Consider the following 11,413-nt stretch of genomic DNA (forward strand, 5'->3'; position numbering starts at 1 on the left):
TGCTCGCTTCGATACTGTGGTGAGTGTTGACGTTTTTAGATAACGTGAGACAATTGGGTAATAGAAATTGAAACGAGAAAAATGACTGTAGTGACGAAAGGCATGGAGTGTATGTAATAGTCATAGCGATTGAAGCAGTACACCTGTGTCGATGGCAATTTCGTGGTGGGCTTTCAGGTCTTACAAATTCAACCTGACATTATAAAATACACTCTAGATTTCTATATACTACTTTATTTCATGCTAGCTTTGATACTGTGGTGAGTGTTGACGTTCTTAGATAACGTGAGACAATTAGGCAATAGACATTAAAAAGAGAGAAATCACTGTAGTGACGAGAGACATGGTATGCATGTAATTTTCATAGCGATTGAAACAGTACAACCGTATCGATGTCAGCTTTTTGGTACGCTTTCAGGTCTTACAAACGCAGCCGGACATTAAAAAGACACTCTAGATTTCTATCTCTTCTTTCATTTCAACTTAGTTTTATCTAATATGAGTTTTTCCTCGACATTTGCTAAATAATAGGCTGCAGCATAGAGTTCTGCACAGTAAAAGTGTTTTTAGACTTCGTTAACATCTATTATTTCAACAGTTGCATCTAATGACCCGTGTAGCAACTACAAGAACCTCAATGCAGTCGACCGTCTTATCACTTTCACGGGTCAAAGCCCAGTCCGATGTGATCAGAGAGATATCACCCCTGGATGGTATCGCTTTACTGGTGTTGCTGGTAACCCAAAGATGCCCACTACATGCCCACCTGTGCGTCGTTGTGGTACTCATGCCCCAGGATGGATCAAAGGACAACATCCTTCTGTGGCAGACGGTCAAGTGACTCGGGAAGTTTGCTATCATTGGACAAACAATTGTTGTCGGTGGAGAAACAACATTAAAGTCAAGAACTGCGGTGCTTTTTACGTGTATGAGTTGCAAAAAACGCCTGTGTGCTCGCTTCGATATTGTGGTGAGTGTTGACGTTCTTAGATAACGTGAGAAAATTAGGTAATAGACATTGAAAAGAGAAAAATGACTGTAGTGGCGAAAGGCATGGAGTGCATGTAATAGTCATAGCGATTGAAGCAGTACACCTGTGTCGATGGCAATTTTTTTAGTAGGCTTTCAGGTCTTACAAAATCAACCTGATATTAAAAAATACACTCTAGATTTCTATATACCACTTTATTTCATGCTCGCTTTGATACCGTGGTGAGTGTTGACGTTCTTAGATAACGTGAGACAATTAGGCAATAGACATTGAAAAGAGAGAAATCTCTGTAGTGACGAAAGACATGGTATGCATGTAATAGTCATAGCGATTGAAACAGTGCAACCGTATTGCTGGCAACTTCCTGGTAGGCTTTGGGGTCTTACAAACTCAACCTGACATGAAATAAAAACACTGTAGATGTCTATCTATTCTTTCATTTACACTTATCTTTATCTAACATGATTTTCTTCCCTGACATTTGTTAATATTAGGCCACAGCATGGAATTCTGTACAGTAAAAGTGTTTTTAGGCTTCGTTAACATCTGCTATTTCAACAGTTGCATCTAATGACCCATGTAGCAGCTACAAGAGCCTCAATGCAGCCGACCGCCTCGAATCTTTCACTGGACAAAGCCCAGTCCGATGTGATCAAAGAGATATCACCCCTGGATGGTATCGCTTCACTGGTGTTTCTGGTAACCCAAAGATGCCCACTACATGCCCACCTGTGCGTCGTTGTGGTACGCATGCCCCAGGATGGATCAAAGGACTACATCCTTCTGTGGCAGACGGTCAAGTGACTCGTGAAGTCTGCTATCATTGGACAAACAATTGTTGTCGGTGGAAAAATAACATTAAAGTCAAGAATTGCGGCGCCTTTTACGTGTATGAGTTGCAAAAAACACCTGCATGCTCGCTTCGATACTGTGGTGAGTGTTGACTTGTTTAGTAGATGAAAATGTACAGACTCATGATCTGGCATTATATGTATATAGAAGAATGATTGTTTTTCGATTGATGCTCGACTACAATTCAATTTTGCCAGATATCCAAAAGGTTATCAAAAAGCACTTTCGTCTTTTGCAATCTCCACCAGAAGTCATAGAAATTTTTCCATCCAAGTCGATATTTCCCGCTTATCGTAGAACCAAAAATCTTAAAGAGATGTTGGCGCATGCGAATTTCGGGTAATCTTTAGTAGAAGTCAAAGAGAAGAAAGCGGGGATTGTTCAAAATGCAACGAGAAGTGCGATCTCTGTAAAAGTTATTTAATTCAAGCTTCGAAATTTCAAAGTTCAGCAACTGGTCGTCAATATCCCATTCAACGAAAACTATCTTGTTCATCACAAAATGTTATTTGTTTAGCCACAAGTGCCAAATGCAACCTGCAATATGTAGGCTCCACCTCGACTGAATTTAAAGTAAGATTTCTTGACCACAAGTCGAACATGCACGAAAACAAAAGAACTTGTGAATAACTCTGAACATGACATTTCTCAAATCAATTTCATCATCATTGAACAAATTAGGTCTTTTGAAAATTCATTACATCTTGATCAATTATTACTCACTAGGGAGGCCTATTGGACCGCGCAGTTATTTACCCTTAATCCTCATGGAATTTAGATCAAAACACCGCATTTAAAATTACTACAATTGAATAGTTGTGATTTGCCATTTTTCCAATATGACGCATTTTGATTTAATTCTATTATCATTTTTAATGAGTTTATATCTGTTTATTTCTGGGTTCAGGAGCTCTTTTCAGGGATTCCGTTATGTTTGTCTTAAGTTTTTCATCCAAGGGCTTTTGGAAGGGAAATTATTACTGTAGTTTAATGGCCCTTTCCTGGGATCCTGTTATGATTTTTACCTGATCACATTCATTCGTAGGCCCTCAATGGGGAGCTTGTTACCTCAGAAAAAACACTCACTAATTAGGTTTGATTTTTCTCTAGTTTTTGCCACAATTGTATTCACCTTGACATGTCACCCATAGTTCTTTATTTGCCTTTGATTGTTTAATCCTTTTCACCTTGTAATTTAGACCTTTATTGTATTACGTTACCTTACTCTCAAAACTTCTGCTTTGTATATAAGTCGGTGTTCTTGTAACTCGCAACCATTGTAAATACAGTCGAACCTCCCGTAAGCGGCCACCAAAAATATCAAGCCTAGGTGGTCGCTTACGGGACTGGTGGTCGCTTATGAGAGCTTAGACTACATCGGGTCAAATTTTGCCTCATTAGTATATGGTAACTGCAGAGACTTATCCCATGTTTAAATGTTTTATTCATGTGAAAATTCAATTTCGAGAAAAAATCCGGTACTTCGCGTTGAGGAAATTTCCATCTCTTGTACTACCATGAATACGATAGCGTTACGACACCTCATTATCCAATTTACGCTCTATTATCTGTCAAGTGGTCGCTTACGAGAAGTTAAAAAAAAAGAAAATTTCAAACTATTAGCTCTAAAAGTGGTCGCGGTCGCTTACGAGAGGTGGTCGCTTACAAGAGGTTCCAAATGTAGTGATTTGACTAGGAAACTTTTGGGTTTTTGGAAAACTGGTCGCTGAGGAGAGGTGGTCGCAACCAGAGGTTCGACTTTAGGTTTTTAGCTTTTAATTTTTAACCTGAGGATGGCCGGACGGCTGAAACGTCGTCCATTAAACTCGTCCAGAACAGTGAAGAGTTGGTCTCTTCGTCGCGTCTTTAGCGTACACTAAAATTAAAAAAAATGATTGTGGTAGAGAAAGGCCCAAGGCATACCAGGCAGTATGGGTTATTGACCAAGTGTGAGGTCAAGATGGCTGGATATTGGCCAAGGTCTTTTTTTTGCGTGTTTATGGACCTCGACTCCGTCTCGGTCCATAAACTCGCAAAAAAAGGAACGAGGCCAATATCCAGCCATCTTGACCGAACAAGCTTGGTCAATGAAGGATTTATTACATGGCTTTCGGGGAAATTTTTCTTGCGGGACACGGCGGGTAGTCCCGAGCGGGCCAGATAGCTCCATCTTGCCCGCTCGGGTAGCCAATCACAGCGCAGGATTTGATTCATCTTGCCCGCTCACGGAGCTAGCCATATAATAATATGACATTTTTCATAGCGACTGAGCTATCTGCGCCAGTAGCCACATTAATGCATGGCTTTGGCGCCTTAAAAACTCAACACCTACACGCACCAATTTAGAATTAGACAAAATTGCCTTCCTACCACAGAAACATATCGCTTGTGTCTTGATTTCCACACGAGCGCAACTGAAGGAATTTTTTTCTTGACAATTGCAAACGGAATGCAGTGTAAAAATTTATTCAGTGAAGGTGTTTCAAACCTACGTAAACATTTCTTCCTATACAGTTGCATCTAATGACCCATGCAGCAACTACAAGAGCCTCAATGCAGCCGACCGCCTCGAATCTTTCACAGGACAAAGCCCAGTCCGATGTGATCAGAGAGATATCACCCCTGGCTGGTATCGTTTTACTGGTGTTGCTGGTAACCCAAAGATGCCCACTACATGCCCACCTGTGCGTCGTTGTGGCACTCATGCCCCAGGATGGATAAATGGACATCATCCGTCTGTCGGACACGGTGTAGTGACTCGTACAGTCTGTTATCATTGGACAAACAATTGCTGTCGGTGGAAAAACAACATTAAAGTCAAGAATTGCGGCGCCTTTTACGTGTATGAGCTGCAAAAAACGCCTGTGTGCTCGCTTCGATACTGTGGTGAGTGGTGACTTTTTTTACATAAAAATGTAAACACTCATGATCTGGCATTATATATATATAAAAAATGATTGTGGCAGAAGAAAAGCCCAAGGCATACCAGGCATATGCATATGACATTTTTGATACCGACTGAGCTATCTGCGCCAGTAGCCACATTAATGCGTGGCTTTGGCGCCTTAAAAACTCAACACCTACACGCACCAATTTAGAATTAGACAAAATTGCCTTCCTACCACAGAAACATATCGCTTGTGTCTTGATTTCCACACGAGCGCAACTAAACGAATTTTTTTCTTGACAATTGCAAACGGAATGCAGTGTAAAATTTAGTCAGTGAAGGTGTTTCAAACCTACGTAAACATTTCTTCCTATACAGTTGCATCTAATGACCCATGCAGCAACTACAAGAGCCTCAATGCAGCCGACCGCCTCGAATCTTTCACAGGACAAAGCCCAGTCCGATGTGATCAGAGAGATATCACCCCTGGCTGGTATCGTTTTACTGGTGTTGCTGGTAACCCAAAGATGCCCACTACATGCCCACCTGTGCGTCGTTGTGGCACTCATGCCCCAGGATGGATAAATGGACATCATCCGTCTGTCGGACACGGTGTAGTGACTCGTACAGTCTGTTATCATTGGACAAACAATTGCTGTCGGTGGAAAAACAACATTAAAGTCAAGAATTGCGGCGCCTTTTACGTGTATGAGCTGCAAAAAACGCCTGTGTGCTCGCTTCGATACTGTGGTGAGTGGTGACTTTTTTTACATAAAAATGTAAACACTCATGATCTGGCATTATATATATATAAAAAATGATTGTGGCAGAAGAAAAGCCCAAGGCATACCAGGCATATGCATATGACATTTTTGATACCGACTGAGCTATCTGCGCCAGTAGCCACATTAATGCGTGGCTTTGGCGCCTTAAAAACTCAACACCTACACGCACCAATTTAGAATTAGACAAAATTGCCTTCCTACCACAGAAACATATCGCTTGTGTCTTGATTTCCACACGAGCGCAACTAAACGAATTTTTTTCTTGACAATTGCAAACGGAATGCAGTGTAAAATTTAGTCAGTGAAGGTGTTTCAAACCTACGTAAACATTTCTTCCTATACAGTTGCATCTAATGACCCATGCAGCAACTACAAGAGCCTCAATGCAGCCGACCGCCTCGAATCTTTCACAGGACAAAGCCCAGTCCGATGTGATCAGAGAGATATCACCCCTGGCTGGTATCGTTTTACTGGTGTTGCTGGTAACCCAAAGATGCCCACTACATGCCCACCTGTGCGTCGTTGTGGCACTCATGCCCCAGGATGGATAAATGGACATCATCCGTCTGTCGGACACGGTGTAGTGACTCGTACAGTCTGTTATCATTGGACAAACAATTGCTGTCGGTGGAAAAACAACATTAAAGTCAAGAATTGCGGCGCCTTTTACGTGTATGAGCTGCAAAAAACGCCTGTGTGCTCGCTTCGATACTGTGGTGAGTGGTGACTTTTTTTACATAAAAATGTAAACACTCATGATCTGGCATTATATATATATAAAAAATGATTGTGGCAGAAGAAAAGCCCAAGGCATACCAGGCATATGCATATGACATTTTTGATACCGACTGAGCTATCTGCGCCAGTAGCCACATTAATGCGTGGCTTTGGCGCCTTAAAAACTCAACACCTACACGCACCAATTTAGAATTAGACAAAATTGCCTTCCTACCACAGAAACATATCGCTTGTGTCTTGATTTCCACACGAGCGCAACTAAACGAATTTTTTTCTTGACAATTGCAAACGGAATGCAGTGTAAAATTTAGTCAGTGAAGGTGTTTCAAACCTACGTAAACATTTCTTCCTATACAGTTGCATCTAATGACCCATGCAGCAACTACAAGAGCCTCAATGCAGCCGACCGCCTCGAATCTTTCACAGGACAAAGCCCAGTCCGATGTGATCAGAGAGATATCACCCCTGGCTGGTATCGTTTTACTGGTGTTGCTGGTAACCCAAAGATGCCCACTACATGCCCACCTGTGCGTCGTTGTGGCACTCATGCCCCAGGATGGATAAATGGACATCATCCGTCTGTCGCACACGGTGTAGTTACTCGTACAGTCTGTTATCATTGGACAAACAATTGTTGTCGGTGGAAAAACAACATTAAAGTCAAGAATTGCGGCGCCTTTTACGTGTATGAGCTGCAAAAAACGCCTGCATGCTCGCTTCGATACTGTGGTGAGTATTAACGTTTTATAAAGACATACACATGTTAGGTAATATAGGGATACTTTAAAAAAAGAATAGCATGCTTGAAAAAATCATATAACCTGAAAAATTTCACTTGTGCCGGATAACATTTAAACACGGCTTTTTCACGTTACGAACTCCACGATTCAGCTTTGGAACTAGACATTCCTCTCTAATCACCACCTCAAGATCGCCTTTTCCTTTATTTCTACAAAACCTTATGTTGAACAACCTTTTCTTAACCTTTGTTAATAGACCCCAGTGTGAAAATTTAGTCAGTGAAGGTGACCTCATTGGTATTTATTATTCCAACAGTTGCATCTAATGACCCATGCAGCAACTACAAGAACCTCAATGCAGCCGACCGTCTTATCACTTTCACGGGTCAAAGCCCAGTCCGATGTGATAAGAATGATATCACCCCTGGCTGGTATCGCTTCACTGGTGTTGCTGGTAACCCAAAGATGCCCACTACATGCCCACCTGTGCGTCGTTGTGGTACGCATGCCCCAGGATGGATCAAAGGACAACATCCTTCTGTGGCAGACGGTGAAGTGACTCGTGAAGTCTGCTATCATTGGACAAACAATTGCTGTCGGTGGAGAAACAACATTAAAGTCAAGAACTGCGGCGCCTTTTACGTGTATGAGCTGCAAAAAACGCCTGTGTGCTCGCTTCGATACTGTGGTGAGTATTAAGGCTTCATAAAGACATGCACGTGTTAGGTAATATAGAGACTACTGCTATATTATGTTAGTATACCATGGTTAATTGAAGCAATAAACCAGAGAAATGCAGACATTTTCCTTTATTAAACTTCCCTCGAAGAAATGTATCTGGTACAACGATCAACAGCGAATCCGATCATAGGAAACTTTATTGCGTGGTGTATCATCTTCAGTTATTTAAAAGAATCGATTATGATGACGTCATTAGTGTCACCATGGTTAATAGGGGGAAATGGTTAGGAAACCTGGCGAAGTTCTTTGTTGTATGTTTTTGTTGGCCCTTTTGGGGGTTGACCCTGCACAAAACCTGGCAAAATACAAAAGGTGGTAAAATGTTCTCATACAACTAACCAATAGAAGCATTACGATTATATAATTCATGCATAGTCAATGAGCAAAACACAAATTACGTGCAGGGTCAAGGACTTTCCAACATAAATCGTAGCCTTTTTGTTTGCTTCTTTGATGTTTTCCGGTCTTCCTAACCATTTCCTTCTATTAACTATGGTGTTACTAATGCAAATAGAAGGATTAGCGGCCACCAGAATTTTATTGTATATTGAAATTTGAAGAAATTGATGAACAGTTTTTTTTAGCCACAGAAAGAAAACAAATGACGTCATAGTAATGTCAATTCACATTACAGTGACACCAAAATATCTGTAATTAATTGAATTCATCTCTGCATCATTCTGTAATACTTTAATGGCGACAGCACAAGCGGTTTTGTAATTGCCAGATTAGGGCCTCTGAAGCTCCCCTCTCCGTCCCTGAAAGTCTAAGATTTAGGGTTACAGAACAATTCCAACGTTGTTATAACCGTTTAACCTCTTTAATGTTGTGGCCTTTATACAAGGAAAGTGCTGCTCAATTAAATAACAATCTGAGTTTCGGTTTGAACGCAAAACAGCTATTCTGGATTTTGTCGAGGGTGAGCGGTTGGCCTTGGCTTTCCTTTGTCATGATAAACGGCACTAATTCGCTCCTTTCTCACTTGGATTCACCCTATTTGATTATCATGTTCTAGAGCAATGTAATTTGTTACTTAAAACGAAGCCAAATCAAAACTGGGATAGTAAACCGAGAAGCTACAAGTGTGGCCAAAATTGAGGAAGATTGAATAGGATTTGGGAAAGGTGCGGTAGTCGATTGTTGCTATTGCATTTGAAGAGAATTGATTCCTGTGTCATTTTCTGTTCCGCAGCTGCACCTTGAATGGTCTGTCGACGCAGCTCAGTCACATGGCTTAGTGAGGCTTAGAGAGCCACACATTCATTTGTTTGATAACTGTCAAGTGTCACTCTTAAAATAAAGTTTGCTTGCTTGACTGATTGATTGATTGCTTGATTGTTTGATTGGCTGACTGACTGACTGACTGACTGACTGACAGACCGATGGACTGATGGACTGATGGACTGATGGATTGATGGACTGGTGGACTGACTGATTGACTGACTGACTGACAGGCTTTCTGACTGTTTGACCGATGACTGAAACGACGAACTTGAAGACCTTAGGCTAAACTTTTCAAGATGCGCATAACGTGAAGTAGTTTCATTAAGGCACTTTAACAAGGAACGATGTGTGCTTCTTATTCGACCAAAATTCCGGTCTATGACGGGGGCAAATGATACAGAATGGTAAAATACGTGGGTGAACGTTATGACAATTGCTTGGAAAAGTCTCTGGAAAATCCAAGAATTGCTGAATTTCATAAATAAGAACCACTGAACCGAGATTTTTGGAACATTCCGGAAACAAAATCAAATGGAACGGAAATTTCTTGTAAGAAAAATTCAAATATTTTGGGATATATCTCGAGATAATAGTTGCTTTCTTTCCTAGAAATATTATTTGGGAGTGGGGGGGGGGGGGGGAATTACGACAAAAATCTGTTCCATTTGCCACTAAAAACTTGGCGGAAATTCGAACCGTAAGTTTCGGTCGAAGGGAAACTGCTCGTAGCTTGTCTACAATTTGTCTGTTCATTGCCCGCTCTTGCAACATATTTTACCCCCGAAACATCGCATTGAAAAAGTAGTTTGCAGCCGTATATCGGAATGGAGAGGCCCGGAAGTGGTTTACTGAACTTTGTGTGACATACATATTTCAGGGTTTATTACACCAGCCACGATTTCCTGCACTACTTAATTTGTCACAACGAAATTACGCGTCATGTTACTCGAAAAATGGAATGCCAGGTGTAACTGCGCCTTCGTCAGGCTTTGAAGGTTCTAGCAACAGACAATAACAACCCTCACATGGTGGGGAAATTCTTTCCTTCAGTAAAACTGGAGCGCCATATTGAAATTAATGATTCTATTCCCACACGCGCGTGTGGTTTTCATGCTCTCCTACTGAGGCTTACCCGAGAGGTGCGCCATTCATGAATTTAAATTTAATTTTATTTGATTTTGCATAAATGTTTGTTCTAATTCTTGAAATGTGAGGGTAGGTTAATCGGGGTAGAATTTGAGGGAAAAACGTTATTTAAACTACTGGTGCCCAGTTTCCCGTTATTCACTCGGTCGTTCATTCTGATTATTGCGTTCGAGAAAACGCAGTTCTAATAGAGTAATGCGGAAGAATTCTAGTTTTTGTGTATGTGTCTTTCTATGGACACCAATTGGACAACAATTCCTCAGGGGAAAATGACGTCATCTCCATGTTCGTCCATGTGCTTTCTTTCGAGTGTTGTGCAATATTGAGTGTCGAGGCAGCTTATTGTGGACTGTAGCGGATAAGTTGTTTATTTAAAGTTCGAAGTCAGTGTTAATGGCATTTAAAAACCTTGGAGACATGTCTTCACGAAATGTGTACGACTTTTCGAACGAACAGAAAGCTGTAGCTTAGCTGCGTGTTGTGTATCCTCTTCTCTTCGACCAAAACCAACGCTGCTTTCTGCTGAATAAATCAAAGGAGGAAATGTGTAGTTTCACTTCGCTGGCCTAGGTTTCTGCGCGCAAATTATGTAACATAAACCCAAAGAAAGTGTTTACATAGGAAAAGAGTTCAACTCCCACAGGATTGCTTTGGTGCACCAACATGTCCTCCGTTTCATTGTTTCGGAAGTGAAAATGCCCTGTAGCTGTTGCCGCAAAGCCAAGGCGATTCAAAGTCGTGTTCTTTAACAGAATAATTGTCTTAGTTTTGGCAGTAAAAGCACGTCGTCTCGCATACCGATGGAACAGGCATCGTTTGTGTCGATTTACACGGTCAGTATAAAACATGGACTGCGGACTGCGGACTGCGGACTGCGGACTGCGGACTGCGGACTGCGGACATCGGACTGCGGACTGGGTATAAAACACGGACTCAGGTATAAAACGCGGACTGCGGACTAAATGCGGCCTACCAACTGCATTCCGTGGTTTTTACTGACCGGTCGTAACTAATATTACGTAATACATGTATAAACGAGAACAAACCCTCTCGTATGCACGTGCTTTGCGATCAATTCATTTGTTTTCGCTCCTGCTGGAGGGAGGCCAATTTTACGCCTAGCCAACAGCTCAGGCAGAAAATGCTTTTCCTAGATTTTTTGCCTTTTTTAAAAAAAGCAAACCTACCAAACCTCGAACGCACTCTTTAATCTACGATTACTACTAGTTTATTAAAGTTTGTATCGACTTAGTGTCGGATATAATGTTTAAAGACTTAAGAACCAATAATAAGATAAAAAGAAAACACT

General features: G+C 41.3%; 2 protein-coding genes across 2 annotated transcripts in view; one reads left to right on the forward strand and one right to left on the reverse strand.

Moving 5' to 3' along the window:
• LOC110048347 (uncharacterized) overlaps positions 1-9,053 on the forward strand; it is a 34,115-nt gene extending 25,062 nt beyond the window's left edge. The window contains exons 7-14 of the mRNA XM_089280092.1: positions 599-970; positions 1,553-1,924; positions 4,358-4,729; positions 5,109-5,480; positions 5,860-6,231; positions 6,611-6,982; positions 7,310-7,681; positions 8,927-9,053. Coding sequence (XP_089136218.1) covers positions 599-970; positions 1,553-1,924; positions 4,358-4,729; positions 5,109-5,480; positions 5,860-6,231; positions 6,611-6,982; positions 7,310-7,681; positions 8,927-8,937 — 2,615 coding nt within the window. The 3' untranslated portion in view covers positions 8,938-9,053. The remainder of the gene's footprint in view (positions 1-598; positions 971-1,552; positions 1,925-4,357; positions 4,730-5,108; positions 5,481-5,859; positions 6,232-6,610; positions 6,983-7,309; positions 7,682-8,926) is intronic.
• LOC149097048 (uncharacterized) overlaps positions 1-11,193 on the reverse strand; it is a 347,996-nt gene extending 336,803 nt beyond the window's left edge. The window contains exon 1 of the mRNA XM_089280095.1: positions 11,124-11,193. The gene's annotated coding sequence lies outside the window, so the exon portion shown is untranslated. The remainder of the gene's footprint in view (positions 1-11,123) is intronic.
• Between the last annotated feature and the right edge of the window lie 220 nt (positions 11,194-11,413).

The sequence above is a fragment of the Orbicella faveolata genome, unplaced genomic scaffold (genome assembly GCF_042242905.1).
Source record: "Orbicella faveolata isolate gen_17 unplaced genomic scaffold, um_ofav_v1 contig_47, whole genome shotgun sequence".
Classification (NCBI taxonomy): Eukaryota; Metazoa; Cnidaria; class Anthozoa; order Scleractinia; family Merulinidae; genus Orbicella; species Orbicella faveolata.